The sequence below is a fragment of the Platalea leucorodia genome, assembly GCF_965183815.1.
Source record: "Platalea leucorodia genome assembly, chromosome: 1".
In the NCBI taxonomy this organism is placed as follows: domain Eukaryota; kingdom Metazoa; phylum Chordata; class Aves; order Pelecaniformes; family Threskiornithidae; genus Platalea; species Platalea leucorodia.
This window is the reverse complement of record NC_138823.1, coordinates 120,678,286-120,698,130: the sequence shown is the minus strand read 5'-3', so window position 1 is coordinate 120,698,130 and position 19,845 is coordinate 120,678,286. Positions and strand designations below refer to the sequence as shown.

Below are 19,845 nucleotides of genomic sequence, written 5' to 3'. Positions count from 1 at the left end.
AAAGGAACAAACTGACATACAATGGTTACAGTTATTTTTTAAATATGATTCATATTTTGAACAAGTATTACCAAACTACAAATACTCATAATAAAAATATGTGACATTTCAACAAATGTGAGTGTATTACCTGGGCTATTGCTGCCATTTTAAAATATGACAAAGCAAGAAAAAAATTAAAGTTGGATAAAGTAGTGCTAATACCCCGACAGCGGCAGTAAATGGAAACCAGTTCTCCAAATGAAGGAGTTTCTACAAAAAACCAACACAATATTTTAGAATAGTCAACATTTTCTATTATTTTTCCACTTTATTCTTCAAACATTTGTACAGCTCTTCAGCTTTATAAGATATTCCATTTACATAGTAAAAAACATGTTTTATCATTTCTCATGACCTAAGTGTGGTATGGAAAGCCAAGAGGAAATTGGAGCTGAATTCCAGATAAGCATAACACTTCCTACTGCTCTGCACCTCCACTGCAGTCAGGAAATTAACTGCAGCATTTTTTTTTTCCATTTTTTTTTAAATAAATGACAAATTGACATTTAAATTTTAGTTTCTTCCATTATCTCTAAGAAAGGTTCAAAATAAACTTTTACAGAAGCAGCATACTGTGACTAAGCCACAGCTTATTAAAACAGGACTACCTTAAACCTCACTATCACCATGTTTCCTACAATGAAGAAAACCAGGGAAAACTTCTTTTCAAGTGCAAAATGATGTGTTTATTAATTTAACTTTTTCTTATTGTTTATAAATGTAACATATCAAATAGAAATCAACCCTAGAATTCATTTCAACAAAAAGATTACAGTTTCATACCTATGGTGTCTTTGAAACCCAAGACAGTTCCTTGACCTAAGTCCTTCATAGGTGTAGGCCAAAAGTAGAATAGAGTGGCATATGCAACATCTGCTAAAGGATGACCAACAGTTGAAAGTTCCCAGTCCAGCACTGCCAAAACACGAGCCTTAAATAAAAATAAAAACCTCAAGTGAATGCTAGAAGATAAATTCTCTCCGTCCACAAATGCACAACTCACTTAATAGCCAACAGCTTTATTTGGTTACTATGTGTTTAAAATTAAAAACATGCACTGTACCTGTCTACAGCAAAACCAGTTCCTTTTAGCAATATGTAAGGATCTGTAGAAAATTAACATTCACATAGTGGCAGAAAACCAGGCATTTTTCCAATGAAAATCTGTTTTAAATTCTACATTTTTGAGTAGTGTTCTTCCTGTCAGAAGCTTCTAAACACTCCTAGTCAAAATATGATTGAATTAAAATATCCTAAAGAACAGTAGTATTGACAGTTGGGGTTTTTTTTTGTTTCCAGTCCTGTTGCACAGATACTGTAGCACAATCCTTTTGCACAGATACTCATGGACAGACCATGCACTAAAAAACCTAATTTATCACAATATTATGCATAGATTAACACTTACATGGGGAACTGAATATCTTAAACAGGACAGTCAGTCACTGCCCAGATACTGACACGAGCCTCTGCTGCAAGCATCCTTGCAATGGTGTCTTCAGCTGGATGGGCTGAGACTCCCCAAACTGTCGTTCTGATGAATTCTTATAATCCAGCTGGCCTGTCATCCTTAATGACCCCTCCAGCCTACTCACGATCCATGGCTACTTGAACTATGTGCAAAAGACTTTCCTACATGGTCATTCCTGCATATACACCATCAGTTTCTACAGATTATTTAAGATTATGTATGTACAGTTTAGTCAATTCTTTCAACTACATCAGGAACAGCTGGGAGAGTCCCTGAGACTGCCAGATTCTCTGCTCAGGGAGTCAATCAGCACATTTAAGCCTACAAACAGTGTCTATCAACTAATCTATGCGCAACAACGGGAATCTATGAGATCTGCTGCTTTGTTGTGAAGCAGGCATTGCAGAGTCTTGGTCACAAATCCCAGGCGTATCTTCTGGTCACAACACAGCAAATAGCATGGAAAAAAATAACGAAAATGCAATTGTGCCAATAGATGATAGGTAACACACATTTATTTCCACAAACTAGAAAAAAATCTCTTCCTTTTCCCTAAAGATGAATGAGGAACTTTCAGGGTCTCTGTGATCTATGTGTGCTCCATAACTAAGCAGCTTTGGCAGATTTTTCTTTGCTTCCACTAGTATCACATATCATGCATTCAGATCATGTTCCAAAAGCCATTGTTGTTAATTGAAGCCATACCACAGATTTCAATGGGCTTTGGATCAGATGCTTATGTAGTTTAATGAAGTGAGCCTTCAGTGTGTCCTTAAGTAGCACTGAATTCAACAGGATTCATGCATATAAAATGTTTTGTTCCTGGACTTTGAAGTAGGGACTAGAGTTAGTGAATAAATTGAGTAACTAGCTCCTGCAATGAAAACCAAGGACTGTATTAGGTACCTAAATGCCATACACAGAGTATAGCGAAGAGTTAAGTTCTCTACTGTTCCTTTCAAAGATGTATCATGCACTAAAACACCCACGTAAGTGTCCCATTACATGGTAGGAGTACAAACAAATGGAGGACCAAGAACTACTAAACATATACAAACATGTTTCGAATACCTCTGTTGGGTGAAAGATGATGTTATCTATTCTAAAGTCCCCATGAATCAGGACTTCTTCATTATCATCGGGTGGCAAGTTGTTTCCTAACCACTCAGCCAGCTCGTTCATGGCAGGAATATCTGTATGAGCAGCTGCATCATACTGTTCTTTCCAAGTTGATACCTAAAGAAATACAAACATTTCAACAGATTTTCCAACTGATTCACAAGTTTTTCAAGAGCACAAAATTCTGCAGCACATGCTTCTGGGCTTTGACTATTACCATGTTACCAGTACATTCAGTAAAACCCAGTACCTCTGCATCTGCAAATGTGAACTGTGAGATCAAAAGATGCAATGAAGACTACCTCTATTTTCTATTTCAATCCTATTTACATAGCCCAAGTCTGATATTATTCCAAAAGTGAATGAATATAATTCCCTGAGTATAGCATTACAGAATTGATCTGAATGTAGTAGCAACTTTATACTGAGCACAACTAATTGAACCAAGTGAAGGTGGGTTTATAGCTAAAATATGATGGTTACTTTTACAAGTCATTAATAATCAACAATTTAGCCTGCAAATCAAATAAATCTTCAAAGACCTGACAAAACAAGAGAATTCTTTGAAGATCTTTACCTGTCTTATGCAGTATCCTGGTCCTCTACCATATCCTTGGAGACCCAATGACTGTAAATCAAAGGAGTGCAACAGGGCCAAAGTTTCTATCATCGCAATATACAACGCAGAACGCTCTGCTGGGCCCACTTCAGGCAGTGAGAGGTCTCGGAAGATGCGACCCTAGAAACATCGTAAATCAGATATTTGGTGGGATGTATGCATCAGACAAAGAGAAGTGAAGCTATACATTTCAGGAGCAAAAACAAATGCAGTGAACCAACACGCCCCATGCAATCAAAAATTCCTTCCTCATTTATTTTATTCCTTGCCCAAGACAGGTGAAGGGATTCACGGTAATCTCAGATCATACAGGATATCTATTGGAAGGCAATTAAAATAACAGATACATTCAGCAGACGAAAGTCTGAATTAGAACACTCAATCCAGATATCCTCAAGCTTGAAAGTACCAGGGAAAAAATGTTACTGTATTGTCTCTAACAGCTAACTTACTTACAGAAAAAATATCAATGAAGACCTTGGGGTCAGAGGGAGGGGAGGGGGACAGGCAGGGAGAGGAGGGGAATGGGTGGGTTGTATATACAAAGACACAAACAATCCAAAGAAATTCACTTGCATTCTCCTTAAAAGCAGTTTAATACATTTAGAAAATGTTTGTGTTTTTCCATTTTCTCCTTTAATTTTGACCCTGCTAGTAACAGATTGGAAAAGAAAAAACAGACTCTCCTCTAAGTTCCTCAGTTTCACTGGTTTGCATGATGGCTTCAATATATTTACACAGCTGAAGCATCAATAGAACTTTTTTGCTGAAAGATTCTGCACAACAAATCTAGAAATCAGATTTTGTATTGTGTAATAGTTTATTCAACACAATAAGCGTATGATCATTTTCTAAATACACAATGTAGTTGTTAAAAACAGTGCACTGCTGTCCATCTTAGAATGGACAGACTGTAAATTTATGTCCTTAGAAATGTAAACATATCAGTAGCAAGATTTCTTATTAAGGAATCGCTTTGTTCTAGTCAAAACCAGAAAAATTCTGCATCTTTAATGTAAGAAAATTGTTTCAAATTCTTCAGAGCTTTTACATTTTATTACTCTTGATTCATGGTTTTTGTAGGAAGGTTAACTTAATCTCCAGGAATCGGCCCACGACTCTTACATTTCTAATTTCCCAGTGAACCTGATGACAGAGTAAGATGCAATGAAAGGGAAGAGGCCTGAATTCAAATCCTCCTCCCACAGGAAAAAAAAAAAGACACGATACAGCAGAATTACACTCAGAATCACCCAAATCTAACAGAAACAGTATCAGCTCAGCTACAGCACGCCCAGAGTGATGGACCACAGACAGAGCTATGCCATGTTCTTTCTGAAACTAGTGCTTGAGCTGGAATCCTGCTTGGTTTTCAAGAAAAGGTGATTGTACGTAGATTCCTATCTTCAGTACTAAACGGGTCCCAGGATGTCCAAAGATTCACTATAACTTTATAGTCTGATTGTTCTCCCTCTGACTTGTGTGTGCTTTTCACAGAAGCAATATTGCCTCATTTCAAGACATCCTTCTGAGAGCTCAAAACAAGAAGAAGAGGTTAAATACTGAGCTGAAAATTTCAACAAAATGAAGAAGCTGAAAGCAGTGAGAATCTCTGACAACTAGTATTTCTTAAAAATATCAGATAATTATTTATGTTTATATCACAAAACTTAGTAAATGCCAGATAAGGCTCTAACAGAAAGGTTTTAGACAATTTAAAAGCAGCTTGTAGTAGGGAGAAGAAAAAAAGTCTCTCACATTGAAGGACAAACCTGCACATGCTGCATTACATAAAATTCTGTTCCAATGATAGAAACGTCACTGCAATACAACAGGGGCTCAGGCACTGGAAATCCAGCTGAAAATAAGGCTTTCTGCACACGATATTCTCTATCAACCTGAAGAAGACACAGAAATTTAGGTTCAATGAAAAGCTCCCAATGATAAATGAATAAAGTGAATGATAATGTATCCTCTTAAATGTTTAGTTATGTGTATAGCACAGAAAATTGGAAATGACCCAGCAGTTCACTGCATTTCTGGAGACATTCAACAATGCGCCACACCATCATACATATAGGACTTAGCCACCTGCAATACAAAGTGTTTGGAGCTTGATGAAGAATGTTACTTACCTTGTGAGCTCTAGGTAAAAGAGGGCCATGCGGCTTCTTCCTGAGCACATAAGCCTGCCCACCCTTCTGAAGATAAAAGGTTGGATTTGACTGGCCTGAGCTACAAAGGGAAAGATTATAATTACTTACGAATTCAAGTACTTACAAATTTGCAAACTTTCAACAGAAATGATGCAAAAGGCACTGTGACTTGGCCTGAACAAAATAGCAAGACAGAGGAAAGGGTTCTTCTCAAGAGCTGGGGTTCTTTTTCAAATATAGTCTTACAAGGATGCAAGTGATAGCCTACAAAATTGGAAGTCAGAGGTTCTTTTCCTACCTATAAGAAAGATGTCTTCTTCCACTGCGGAGAGGTCACAGATACTCAATTTGTTCTCCTATGAAATGGAGATAGTGCTTACCTCTCCTCCCTAAAGAGACACCATTAATGTTTTCAAGGTATGCAGTAGATACTAACTTCAAAGCTTTCTGGTTTGGAGGAAATTAAACAGAGCAGAATTCACACTAGCCCATAACTGTATTTGTCCTTCAGTGAGCTGTATTTTGAACACCGTAAGCACAGAGAGAGCTTTCCAAATATCTGACGATTCTACTACCAAGCCCCGCTGTATGCTAGCCTAATCATCACAAAAATATGCTATGCTTAAGGGACTGCCTATAGTAACTGTAAAATTTTAAAGAATGAATGTTGCAGTGACAAAGAATCATAGAAATTAGACATTTTAATCACATTCATGTGTAAAAGAGGACAACCTAGTTAAACCCTTCATAACACCTTGTCCATCATATCCCAATCAAGCTCATTGATCCTTATTTTCCTCAAGGCTCTGTTCTCATCTACATGCCTTCCTCTCCTCATTCTGGATCATTTTTAAGACACATTCTGACCTAGCCTAATAAAAGATTAGATAACTATTGGAAAATCAAAATCAAGTGAACTTTTGCCCTCATGCTCCCCACATTTCCATTCTCCCTGAGGCACTTAGGGCATGGTCTGTAATATAGTTTAACAAGTATACTGCACAGACGAATACTCTGTCTGGCACAACAGACATTTAGATCAGTTGAAGCCTTGAAGTGCAACCGCAAGACAAACAAAGTAGTAAAAGCATATATACTGACAGTATTTTAGCAGATTTTACTATTAGCTACACTCCTGAGGCCCCTCCTAAAGTCTCCTCAACTGAAGTACATATGAGGATTAGAGTACAGCTGAGGATTCAATGAGCATTTTATATTTGTATCAGAAGACAACGAAAAATTGTTTACTGTTTCTTAGTGACAGCTGCAGATAAAGCAGTCAAGGTCATGTTTACAAAGGAATTAATATGTATTTTTAGAATAACTTAACTTCTAATAATTAGCTCCCAATTTGAAGTCACACAGCCATGCATCTAATCTGCTGAATGCAAGTGAACTAGATGTTTTGTGGAACAGCAGCTTTGGAGCCTGGGTGTAGCACCGCACTGGCGTTATTGGGAATCTCAGCACAGTGTTAGGCTGTTCTCATGGATTTGCTTACCTAACAATAGCCTAAGGCTTTTTAAATTGATTTCTGAAGCCATGTATGTGCTTCTAAACATTATTATCTGCTGTGCAATTAAAGAGCAAACAGATAAATCGAGATTTATGAGCAGGCAATAAAACAGTTGTGCATGTACTCCAACAGAGCGCGCCATGGAGGGCCAAATATGTGTTTTTCTGAGGACAGCGTGAAGTCCACCCAACACATCTCCTGCCTGCAGACGGCCAACTGCGGCCACTGGGTCTGCCTGTGACAAAGGTCACCTTTGCGGCCACCGCGAACTTTGACTTCTCCAGCCGTGCAAGAGAGGAGCTGTGACCTCGATGGCTGCTGTCCACCATCACCAGGGCGAAGGGCCCGAACTCTGCCCGCCTTTCCTGCCCGGGCAGCCGGCAAAGCCGCGGCCCCCCTGCTCGCCCCACAGCGGCACACTGCGGGCCGACGCTCTGGCTCCGCGCCTCAGGGCGCCCCAGGGGCGAGGGCCCAGGCCAACAGCCACGGAGGCCGCCGCTTGCCCCTCACAGGCGGTCTCGGGGCAGGAGCGCGGCCCACCCGTTACCTGTACTGCCTGACAGCCAGAGCCCCCGCGGGCTGCCCAGGGAAGCCGGGCAGGTGGCTGCGCAGGTACCGCTCCAAACTCCCCTGGTCGAAGCGGTGCTGCCGCCGCACTTCACCGGTGCCCGGCTCCGCCGCCATCCCCCCCCCCGCCCCGCGCTGCGCCGGCGGCGTAGGCCCCGCACCCGCCCACCGCGCCGCTACGCGACGGGCGGAGGTGCCCCGCCCCGCCCGGCGTCGCCGCGGCAACCGGAGGCGGCTTGGTCCGTCAATGAAAGCGGTCCCCGGCGCCAGGGCAGCGGGGCTCTCGGAGCCGGGTTGGCTTCTCCTGGAAGAAAGCGGCTCCCGGGAGGGAGTTACCGCCCCGGCTGACACTGCCCCCAGCCACCGCCAGAGCCCGCTCGCTGCCCGCCGTCGGGCGGCAGGACACCCCCTCCGCATGGGAACGCTTCTTGAGGCGTCGGCGCTCGCAGGGGACGGCGCTCGCTGCCGCTCCCGGAAGCTCCCTCAGCCGGGGAGACGTGTCGCTGCGGTGGCGCTGGCGCTGCCATGGCGGAGCCGAGCCGGCTGGAGCAGCTGGAGCGGCGTGTGCGGGAGCTAGAGGAGGAGCTGGCCCGGGAGAAGGGCGGGAGGCGGGCGCCGCGGGCCCGCATCGAGAGCATGAGCCCGGAGGTGACGGACTCCAACCCCTACAGGTGCGGCCGCGGGGGCGAGGCGCGTTGTGGGGTGAGGGAGCTGCGCCTACGGGGGCTGGGTTATGGGGAGAGGGCCAGGACTGAGCCATGGGGAGGAGGCCCGGAGGCTGAGTGAGGGTGTAGAGGATGGGGAAGAGGGAGGGCTGTGGGGTCTCAGGCCGTGGGTTGGAACTGTGGGTCTGGGTAAAGGGGGAAAGGCATGTGGAGGTGGGCTTGGGCAGGTAGGGGTCTAAGGGATGGGGCTGGGTGTGCTGAGGAGGCTGTCAGGGCCATGCTGAAGGCAGGTGCTCTGTGGGGAGCAGGGGAGAGATGCTCTTAAATGTCCCACTTGACTGGCTTGGCAGGGGTGTACATTGGGGTTACTGTGTATTACCTTGCTTTACAGTACAGGGAGAAAGAGAGGAAACTGTGAGTTTTTCAGCTAAGTTGCTAATAAATGGGACAGGTGTTGGTATTACATGAGGTCTTATTTTCATTCCTCTAACTTACCTATTTTAGAGTTTGGTTTAGAGAAGTCTTGAGTATCTGGGACCCCTTCTAATGCTCAGCGCTTCTGGAAATCTGGTGCTTTTTTTTTTTCAGGATGAATTGTTTTAATACAAGTTGATACTTGTACTTTTGTTGATACTTTCAATGAAAAAATGTAACAGCAGGATAAAATGTTACTTGAAAATTCTACCAGTTATCCTCACAACCTGATATTCTCTAACTTTTTTTTTTTTTTTTAAACGTTACACTGGATTTAATCTAATCAAATTGATCAGAAAACAGTGAAAAAGTTTTCACTGGCCTGCTACCATATGGTTCATTACAGAAAAAAGCGTAGGCTTTCATTCTGTAAATCAGGGATTAATTTATGAAAATAGCTATGGGTCCTCCTGATTTCATTGACATTACTCATACCAGCTGAATAAGTACCTGAGTTTCTGCAGGGTTAGTACTCTGTTGCTAATAGGAAAGCATCTACTATCTCATTTAGACTGTATCTAGCTGGCAATCACAACTGCAGTGAAAACAGCAGGCTTGAGTTTGATGCTTGGTGGGGTTATTTTTAAAGCAAAAGTGATTTTAAATATCTGAAAAGCAAAATTGCTATTAGAAATTTAGAGAGCATTTTTTGTATAATGTTGCTGTTTTTCTTCGTAGTCGCTTGATGGCGTTAAAAAGAATGGGAATTGTCAAAGACTATGAGGTAGGATTCTATCTGCATTAAAACAGCCTTCCATTTTTGCCCTGTGAGGACCGCTTTTGATATACTGACCTGTATTTTCTTTCTTTCTACAGAAAATCCGTACCTTTACAGTTGCAGTAGTAGGTGTAGGTGGCGTTGGCAGTGTGACTGCTGAAATGTTGACAAGGTGTGGCATTGGTAAGGTAATGAGAGTTTTCTTCTTCTACTTCTTTATGGACCAGTCTTCTTCATAAAGGGTTAGATTTGATTTCGCTCAGTTGATTTTGCCGAAATAAAAAAGTACTACGAGAAAGCACTCAAGAACAGCACTTGCGTAAGCATCACAAATGAAGAGTCTATATTTTTCTTACACTAGTAAAATTGATTTACTTAAGGGTTAATCCTGTGTCACGTGAATGATTCTTGTTTGGATGCTTGTCTTCTCTGTGCTCTTACATGAGCCCATCTATCTAACCTTCATACTGGATTATTGCAACAGGAAAATGAAATAAAGAAAAATGAGGGGGTAACTCGCATAGAAGATTAAGTCTTATGTTATGAGAACAAGTTGATATTCATGAAATTGAAATGCAGTAGATGTCAAACAGATATTTTTATCACAGACATTAGTTCATCATGTGGCAGACTTAGAGCTAAAAATTTAGCAGCAGTTAAAAATAATTTGATGTGTCTATAGGTAACAAGAGCCCCCCGAGTTAATAGAACAGGATTTTTCTTTAAAGTAGGAATTTGGGGAATGTCCTAGATGTTTGTATTTCCAGGCAAAGCCTGACCATTTACTCTTGGAACTTTAAGAAGTTTCTTAATACAGAGGTGATGCAATTTTTTATTGCAAAGCTTATTCCCCCCTCCTCTGAAGGAGCATTCCCTGAAGACCAGCATCTTGGGCATAGAAAAGGACATTGGACAGTTGATTCAGAATTTATAATAATCAGCATGTCCATGTATTATGTAGGTATTTTAAGTGAATTGTTTTTGAAGAACTACATGCCAAGACAAGTGAAAGAAATTACACATTTCTAGTTAATGCCATAACAGCAAGTATGAATGTGATAACAGAATCGATAGTGTTCATGTAGCTAATCTGTTGAATATTCTTAGTTTAGATCAAATGAACAGATTGCTTTTTATTAAGAGTGGTTTTCATGACTTAACGAATCAGTTCCTGGTGAATGGCAGTTAGAATTCAGTCTTTCACATTCTTACAACATTGGTAACTTTTGTATGTGAACTGAATGGCACGGCAGGGGTGGGGAGGTGTTTGGTTGGGGTTTTTTGTTGTTGGTTTTGTGCTTTGCCGTAGTGTTCTGGTTGCAGAGTCTTTGGAGATTCACATATGTTAATACGATCTTTATTGTAGCTGCTTCTGTTTGATTATGACAAAGTGGAACTGGCAAACATGAACAGACTCTTCTTCCAACCTCATCAAGCTGGATTAAGTAAAGTGCAAGCAGCAGAGCATACTTTGAGGTATAACTCAGAAAAGTGGGTATCAAAATGTATTTACCCAGGATGCTGCTCCAGAAAACTGATGTTTCCTTCTTAATCACTTGCAAAGTAGCATGATCTAATTTGGAAATTTGAGTATAAAATAGTTGTGGGGATGATTGATACTTTAAGGACATTTTTGTACTGGCCAAAACCTTAATGTAAGTCTGCTTTTTAAGTATAGCTAATTTTGAGTAGAAGTTTGGTATAAACTATACCACTTTGATATGTTGTGACTTTTCTCATCTAATCTGTGAATTTTTGACAAATATGGGTGTATTCCAGATTTCAGACTGGAAGCTTAAGACTGTAGAAACACTTGTGAAGTTAGGGAGTAGAATGCAAGTTATCATTGTATTTATTAACATTGACTTATATTATTTCCTCCATAAGGAATATTAACCCTGATGTTCAATTTGAAGTACATAACTACAACATCACAACACTGGACAACTTTGAACATTTCATGGATAGAATAAGGTAAAATCTCTCACCTTCTGCTGGTGTGTGGCTCTAAATACAGCCTCACATTTTTATTGTTGGGTTTTTTTCAATTTAATGACTTCCAGTTGAAAATCAGTGGGAAATATGTATATATGAAGACATTTCTGCCTAGACCTTTTCTCTAGAGTTCGCATTTATTTATACATAGTTATATTTTATGTTAGTGCATCTTTAGTTTTCCAACCGAAGCTGCAGGTGTTATAGGCTTTTCCCATTATAGAAAACAGATCAGATCATATTTTGACTGCTCTGCAGTAGTTTCAGGTATGCTTTATAGAATGAAGAAAGAAAATAGTTATTAGCGGATCTCACAGAGAAGTTCTAAAATAACTTTTCCCATATGCAGTTATGTTGTACAAAGATACAATTCTCCAATACTTTGTACTGTGAGTGTATACTATATAAAACTTCTTTAAATGTAAAATGTCTATATATTTAAATCCCAGCTTCAGCATGCTGCTGTTTCTACTGTAGATCTAAGATGCCAGTTGTATCCTGTTCTGCATTTGTACAAGTTTTGTTAGAAATACACTTCCCGTGTGCTTCTGTGCTCTAAAGCAGCGTGTCGATTGCCATGTTGGTATTTTGTTCTGCCAGCAATTTCATGCAAACTTCTGATGCTTCTTTCAGTAACGGTGCACTAGAGGAAGGGAAGCCTGTTGATCTTGTTCTAAGCTGCGTGGACAACTTTGAAGCTCGCATGGCAATTAACACGGTAAGGCCATCGAACGCATGAGCTCGTGGAAGTCTATTTTCTCCTATAAATAATGTGAGGAATTGTGGGGAATAGAGAAAAGGCAGGAACTTATCAAGAATCTTCTAAGAAATTTCCTTCTTGGCTGAAGGAAACAGAATCTGAGCTTTTACCCAGTTCTTATAAAACACATTTTATGTGTATAAATATAACTTAAAAATAAACTTATATATAACTTAAACTTATAAATATTATCCAAATAAAATGTGGATAATATAACTTTTAAATTACTAGCAGCTAATGGTTAGTAAGAGAGTTAAGTCTTGTAAGCCCTCTCTGTCTTTCCAAATTATCCTGTTTATACCAAGGTATTATCAAAGCCTGCTATGTTAAATCTTACAAACTTTTTAAAGACTGTGTATAGCTAATTGTATACTTTCATGTGACGCTTTGTGTACTAATAATGTCTTAAGGCTGCGTACCTAATCAAACTGGTTTTCTTTATAGCAGCAGCCAATATAGGGTGTACGCCAAATGCATGTTTTCTGTTGTCCTTCAGCTAACTTGATCCATCAACTGCATGCGCTGAAGGTACACAGATACACCGTATCCGTGCCTCTGAAAGTACTTTGTGCAATTAGATCCTGTAGTGCGCTAGTAACTGTATCACTAATGTTTGTGTATGTTCAAAAATCTACGGTCCTCAGGAAAGCACAAAGGGCTGGCTTCATGAGGACAACTCTAGTTTGTCCTTTGACTCTGATAAACAGTTTCTATTCTACCTTTTCATGTTCCTTTTTCTGATCATAGCCTTTTTGTCTTAAAGCAGGAGGATCAATGTGTTTAATTGCTCTCAATTTACTTTTTTTTTTTTTTTTTTTTTTTCCTTGTCATTAAACTTCTGCAGTGCTGATGTGTGTGTTTCTGTGTTTATAAGGCCTGCAATGAACTTGGACAAATCTGGATGGAATCTGGAGTGAGTGAAAATGCAGTGTCGGGACACATACAGCTGATCATACCCGGTGAATCCGCTTGTTTTGCGGTATGCAGTGCTCTGCTGAATTGCTCGTTTGTCTTTTAAAGCGGGACTGGGAATGCGAAGATTAGCTGGCTAGTGAATGTGATCCCGGCACAGCTGATGGAGTAGCTTAAAATTTTGTGTGATCTGTGGGGGTTTTTTAATACTTTTTTTTTTAAACTTAATTTCTTTATTTCCCCTCAGTGTGCTCCTCCACTTGTAGTTGCTGCAAATATTGATGAGAAAACATTAAAACGAGAAGGAGTTTGTGCAGCTAGTCTTCCTACAACTATGGGTGTTGTGGCAGGAATTCTTGTACAAAATGTTCTGAAGTAAGTGACTGAGTTGTTGCTATTCAATGTACAGCACAATAAGAGAAGGAAACCTGAAGGAACATTTCATAATGATGGATCTGGTTCTTTTTATATGTTTGTGGCCTGTTTCCTAAAGATACTGGCATCATTGGACAGGGCTGAAATATACACTGCTTGAATCACTGGTGTGTTTACTTTGCAGCTGCTGTTTTTAATAGAACTTTTCAGGGGTAAGAAAAAGTCTTAGAGTTTTCCTAAGAGTTTCTCTTACTGCATACACACGCGCACATTTTTTCTTAGTTCTCCATGTAAACTTGCTCCCGTGCTCCCATCATTAAATTATACGCAAAAAATGCTACAGTGCTGACTTGTCTTTGAAATTTTGTACATGGACAAAGAATAAATAATTTCTCTTGCAGTGTTTGTATTCTAAAAACCTGAGGGGAATTAAAAATAGTTATATAGCAATCTGGCATATTTTAATGTTTTCAAAAGGTACTGTCACATGACTCCAGCTGCTAAAAGAACTGCATGTATCAGCGAGGAAAATATTTGAACAACTTTGTACTCGGTTTCAAAATCATGCACTGTGTTTTACAAGCATCTTTGAGAATAGGATCTTATTTAGCTTGTTTTTAGCCTTAGCGTGGTTTTGTCAGTTATCCAAAAACTTCTAGTTACAAAGAATAAGAGTACTATTAGGCAAGTGTGCCTACAAACAACAAAGCTCCATTTTCAGCTGTACAGAGAGAGGTATTATATAAAATTGCACAGCAATGTGTGTTTTTCTTTAATGAAGAATGCAAACATTGCAGCTTAATTTAAATCTTTATTTTCATTGCAAATCTGACCCTACAGTAAAGATGATTAAACTGGTTCTGATGAGCTGTTGAAAACTCCCATTGTAATACAGGGCACCTAAGTGTTTCAAACAATGCATTAAGGCATAGGAGAAAACTGCTTACATACTACTCTAAACATATTTTTTTTTTCTGAGACTGTAGCTGACTCGTTCTCACACACGCTACAGGAGGACCGGGTTCTATGTTGATGCAGTTATGCTGTTGTCAGGTGACTACAGCTTATTTTAAGACAATTACAGTAACTCTTTACAACCTCACTAGTGTGAAAGTGTATTCTAAAAGTTCTTGGAGGAAAAATCATTCCTTGAGCAACTGAATTTTTAGGTTTGCACCTGTATATAAGGGTCTGCTTTCTCTGTTTGTCTTTCTAGGTACCTGTTAAATTTTGGTACTGTGAGTTATTATCTTGGTTACAATGCAATGCAGGATTTCTTTCCAACTATGTCTATGAAGCCAAACCCACAATGTAGTGACCAAAATTGCAGAAAACAGCAAGAAAATTATAAGGTAAAAATGTCTTGGTTTTTTTTTTCCCTTTCTTAAAGTTTTAAGAACAAAGCAAGCTACAGATCTGTAGTAAAAGAAAACTTTCATTGCTACTCCAGTTTTCAGCAGCATTGTCTTCAGATGGTTGCATGTGTTTCTAAAAATACAGTACTCTGGAGTTATCTTAAAGCAAGGGGTAGGCGGAATGGCTGGCATTCAGTTAGATAATATTTTCTTCTACAGTAATTGCTCAACCTTTCTGGGAGTCATATATTTTTGAGTGTTAATATTTGTGTGGGGTTTTTTGTTTTTGTTTTTTTACCTTGCAGGTATTCTGCCTTTTTATGCCTAACAAAGTTCTAAATGGTGACTGCATATTTTAAAAGAAGTGTGAATATTAGATTTGATCTTCTTTGCTGTTGTTGAAAATTGGACTATTACAAATATTTTTATGTTTTTGTGTTTTTTTTTTTCTGAAAGAAAAAAGAAGCTGCACAACCAAAACAAGAAGTAATTGAACAGGAAGAAGAAATAGTACATGAAGACAATGACTGGGGTAAGTAAGCAACTGGAGACTAAATGATGTTCCTAGTACCGAGACTGAATTATAGTCTTTCTTCTCGGTGAACACACTGTAGGGTACATAGACTTCTTATGGTTCCTGTTTTTTGTAACTTATACTGGGTAATTACTGCTGGCTTTTCACAGGTTTTGGCAGTAATGTTACCACAACTTGATGATATATTTTTAGTGTAATGTGCAGGCTTTAGGCTCAAAATGTAACTGCTATTTGAATAAAAAACTTTCTCAGAAGATGGTCTGAATATATGATAGATGTGAGAAGATGTATTCACTGTGTGTTCCTTTTAAATATGTCACTAAAGAGCATTTGTCATTTCCATAACCACTGTGCTGAGGCATCCCATGGATTTTTATGTTCCCCTGAGGGCTTTAAATTAGAAGGAACTGTCTTAAGGAATGGTAAGCCCCAATACCGAGCCCTGGGGAACACCACTTGTGACCGGCCACCAGCCGGATTCACCACCACTCTTTGGGCCCGGCCATCCAGCCAGATTTTTACCCAGCAAAGAGTACGCCCATCCAAGCCATGAGCAGCCAGTTTCTCGAGGAGAATGCTGTGGGAAAGGGTGTCAAAGGCTTTACTGAAGTCCAGGTGGACAACATCTGCAGCCTTTCCCTCATCCACTAAGCAGGTCACCTTGTCACAGAAGGAGACCAGGTTGGTCAAGCAGGACCTGCCTTTCATAAACCCATGCTGGCTGGGCCTGATCCCCTGGTTGTCCCGTAGGTGCCGTGTGATGGCACTCAGGATGATCTGCTCCATGACCTTCCCTGGCACCAAAGTCAGGCTGACAGGCCTGTAGTTCCCTGGATCCTCCTTCCAGCCCTTCTTGTAGATGGGCATCACATTTGCTGTCTTCCAGCCAACTGGGACTTCCCCGGTTAGCCAGGACTGCTGATAGATGATGGAAAGCGGCGTGGCGAGCACCTCTGCCAGCTCCCTCAGTACCCTTGGGTGGATCCTATCAGACCCCTTAGACTTGTGTGTGTCTAAGTGGTGTAGCAGGTCGCTAACCATTTCCCCTTGGATTATGGGGACTGCATTCTGCTCCCTGTCCCTGTCTTCCAGCTCAGGGGGCTGGGTACCCCGAGAACAACTGGTCTGACTATTAAAGACTGAGGCAAAGAAGGCATTAAGTACCTCAGCCTTTTCCTCGTCCTTTGTCACTATGTTTCCCCTTGCATCCAATAAAGGATGAAGACTCTCCTTAGATTATTAATAATGGAATGAAATAGTTGAAATCAAAGGTCTTTCTGCTTTTAAATTTTTTCTGTGTTGGAAAAGTAGCTGCTGTTTTCCTCTTACTGTGATAATATAGTGATTAAAGAACTTTTTCTTCTAATTTTTAATGGTGTTCTCAATTCCTTTTAATGCAAAGGCATCGAATTAGTATCAGAAATTTCAGAAGATGAGCTGAAGGCTGCATCTGGCCCAGTACCTGATCTTCCTGAGGGAATTACTGTAGCATACACTATCCCCAACAAGGTAATATATTTATTCTTTATGAATTTTTGAAATAAATGTTGTAGATTAAATTTATAATAGTAGCCAGTTTGGTTACCCTTTAAACCTTGAATAAAGTTCGATCTTGAACAATTCCAGTGAAACTGGACCTCAGTACATCCGATTTGTGCCTTCTGTGGTCCAGTTTTGTGTTTCTATGAAATACATTTCTTTAAGTATAGGTGCTAGCATGAATGGAGTTTTGGGGTGACAGGAATGAATGTATTTGGGGGGTGTGGGGAAGGAAAACAAATGTGAATTTTTCAGTTGATATTTTGGCGACTAATTAATTTTTACCATATTTATCTTGTAAAAGCTGCACGTAGTCAGAGAGCAATTAGTATACCTGCGGAACACAGAATCTGTATGTCCTGCAGCCAGAACATTCCAACTCCTAGTCAGAATAGTTTACAATTTAAGCTCATAATCATTTAGGCCTAATCTTGCAATTGAGTGCTTGGTTCTAGGAAAATGGTGTGGTATATTGGCAATAAAGCTTATTTGTGTGCGGTTTTTTGTTTGCTATTTTTGTTGCCACCTTTTTCTTCCTGTTCCTAATAGGAAGAGAATTTGACAACGGAGGAAACAGTAGCGGAGTCTGAAGAAAGCCTAGAAGAACTCATGGCCAAAATGAGAAACATGTAGCAAAACACGCATTAAGTACAACTTTTGGGAGTTTGGATTGACATTGGATTTTGAGAAGACCAGACTTTTTTCACCCCCACTAAAGCTTATCTTTACATTTCTGATGAAATGGAATTGTTACAGGGGCAGGAAGGAAACAGACTTAATTTGTTTATATTCTGTTGTCTATTAACGTCTTTAAGATAGGGACTTGTGCTACTGTAAATTTTAATTTCTCAGCATTGCTAGTGTCCAGATACTCAGTAGAAAACAAAAGGAGGTTGATAAACTAACAAAAGCAGGCATAGCACGTTACATGCAACATCATGTGATAAGAACAGTATATAGTATAGGATAAGATGAAATCTGCTGGAGCGGATTGAATAGTTCGAGGGCAGATGATCGTGCCTCACTCATATTGCTGCTCCTGATTTCCCAGGCACTTGTACTTGCTCTTGTTCACTGGTCTCTGTAAATTCTTGGCACGGATCGTGCTGTGGCTGGTTTTTCTGAGTGAACAGAACATTTCAGCCTTTTCATCCGCCTTAAATATCTCCAGGATGGATTTTTTTTTTTAAACTTCCCTGGTTTTATCAATGTTTTACTACTGCTTGCTCTTCAATATGTCTGTGTTTTGTATGCAATAATGGTTTGAGTATGCTGCAACAAGGTGAAGTCTTTTGTTAGCAGATAATTGTACCAGCAGACTGGGTATTAGCATGCCACTATTTCAGCTGGCAGATGCTTTTCATGACAAAATCAGTAAGAATTACCAGCAACACTGGAAAGAACAGGAGATTTTGTCTACCTCTTTGAAAATCTAAATATTATATTTTGTCGGTTATTAAAAGTTTAGCTGTAATTCTGATCCATCCCCATCATATGGGCTATATTAAGGAATATACTTAATCTGAGTTTGCATAGGAAAGCTTCTAAAATTAGATGCTCTAAACTTTTAGTGTTGCAAATATCTTCAGTGGAGTAACTTAGCTATTGTATTTGTCTTGTAAATAATGTTAGTACGGTCATATTACCTTTTATGTTGTCAGGTGTTGAGCTGACCTGTAAATGTACACATCCTGTAGTGCCAGTACCCTGCAGAACCAGAAGGATCAATTTCAAATATTTTAACTGCTGTGGGTGTCTGATCCAGAACTTGATCAGTGTTTAGATTTGGCTTACAAGAACATAAATTTCAGCCTCTGCAGTATAATACAAGTATTTCCAACCGGGCTGTTCAAAAAACCTAGCAGGGAACCAGCTAGTAACGGTAGTAGCGGTATCCAACCAACATGTAAAAAGAGAGTAATATTGTGGAGGTGTTTCTGTTTCTTAGGGCAGCTGAATGAATACTTAGTTAAAAAATGATTCATTTCTAAGCAACAGTTACAAACTTCAAAATCTGTTTCCTCCACAGCTGACATTATGTTATATTATATACATAAAAATCATCTCTGAAGCTAGTGAGGGAGGTTTGGGGCATGGTGCACTGTACTGTAAAACGGAAGTGGGTTTTTTTGGATTGAGTTCAGTTTTGGAGAAACCAGATTTTAGAAATGAACTGTAAAGAGGGATGGGAAAGAGAATAATGAGATCATTAAAAAGGTACATACTTGAATCTCTGTCACTAAGTCTACGTTAGCTTGATCCAAGTGTCAATTTAAGTGTTACATGTGTTTCTTTGTGACTTTACCTTTCTGTTGGGAACAATAAAAGTGAGGCACACACCTGGCTCTGGAGATCCTGAGGCAAATGGTTGACTCATTTCTACAAGAGCTCAGTTAATCTTGACTGAACTATTTGGCTGACATTACTGCTATCACATGATTGACAGCTTTACAAGAGGCAATTGTTTACCATTTTACTTCGTGTACAGTTTTATGAGCAAATTAATACACTTTTGTATGCCCACTTACAGAGTATGCAAAATGGTTCTCTTATTACTTTCAGACTTCAACTTGTATATACAAGAAGAATCTGAAATAATTAGAAAATACATTAAGGTGATTGTATGTGCCAGTGGTTAAAATTATTTAAAGCTGCTTTTCTTTGATGCTGTTTACTTTAAAGGATTTTTTTTTAATTAAAAAGTATAATCTAGTCTGACTATAAAACACAACGGAAAATTTACGACTTCTTTTGTTATGAACTAACAAATTAAAGCATATGGCAGTGGTTTAGTCCAGCTTTGTTTATTTGGCAATCTTATAAAAGAAGCTTTCAGTTTTTACAGTGTACCATAAATGTTATTGAGATGTTGATATTCTGACTGTATGGTTAAATCTCCACGAAACTGGTGACACTCTGATCTGAGGTGGAGTTCTCCTACATAGAAGTATTATTTGGCATACACCAGATGATAGACAAATTACTTTTTTTTTTTTTTTTTAACGTCCATGAGGTACAACTACAAAC

General features: G+C 39.6%; 2 protein-coding genes across 3 annotated transcripts in view; one reads left to right on the top strand and one right to left on the bottom strand.

The window, feature by feature from the left end:
• ACAD11 (acyl-CoA dehydrogenase family member 11) overlaps positions 1-7,614 on the bottom strand; it is a 29,537-nt gene extending 21,923 nt beyond the window's left edge. The window contains 7 exon segments of the mRNA XM_082305467.1: positions 131-252; positions 826-973; positions 2,585-2,749; positions 3,210-3,371; positions 5,024-5,149; positions 5,387-5,486; positions 7,471-7,614. Coding sequence (XP_082161593.1) covers positions 131-252; positions 826-973; positions 2,585-2,749; positions 3,210-3,371; positions 5,024-5,149; positions 5,387-5,486; positions 7,471-7,607 — 960 coding nt within the window. The 5' untranslated portion in view covers positions 7,608-7,614.
• Positions 7,615-7,965: 351 nt separating this feature from the next.
• Positions 7,966-19,375, top strand: UBA5 (ubiquitin like modifier activating enzyme 5). 2 transcript variants are annotated; one of them, XM_082315168.1, is made up of 12 exons: positions 7,966-8,161; positions 9,308-9,353; positions 9,446-9,535; positions 10,714-10,823; positions 11,235-11,321; positions 11,976-12,060; positions 12,977-13,081; positions 13,262-13,389; positions 14,606-14,741; positions 15,201-15,276; positions 16,682-16,788; positions 17,368-19,375. In XM_082315168.1, exons 1-12 carry the CDS (start codon positions 8,016-8,018, stop codon positions 17,449-17,451), a joined length of 1,200 nt encoding a protein of 399 aa, XP_082171294.1. In that variant the 5' UTR covers positions 7,966-8,015; the 3' UTR covers positions 17,452-19,375. The 2 variants fall into 2 exon arrangements, with proteins under 2 accessions (XP_082171294.1, XP_082171295.1); XM_082315169.1 differs by lacking the exon at positions 9,308-9,353 and having other exon boundaries at positions 8,076-8,161.
• Positions 19,376-19,845: the final 470 nt, after the last annotated feature.

Bases quoted from the DNA above. Each gene is read 5' to 3' on its own strand.
- UBA5 (XM_082315168.1), top strand. From the start codon at position 8,016: ATGGCGGAGCCGAGCCGGCTGGAGCAGCTGGAGCGGCGTGTGCGGGAG. The intron at 9,536-10,713 runs GTAATGAGAGTT...TCTTTATTGTAG, and splicing joins CAAGGTGTGGCATTGGTAAG to CTGCTTCTGTTTGATTATGA. The intron at 13,082-13,261 runs GTATGCAGTGCT...ATTTCCCCTCAG, and splicing joins GTGAATCCGCTTGTTTTGCG to TGTGCTCCTCCACTTGTAGT.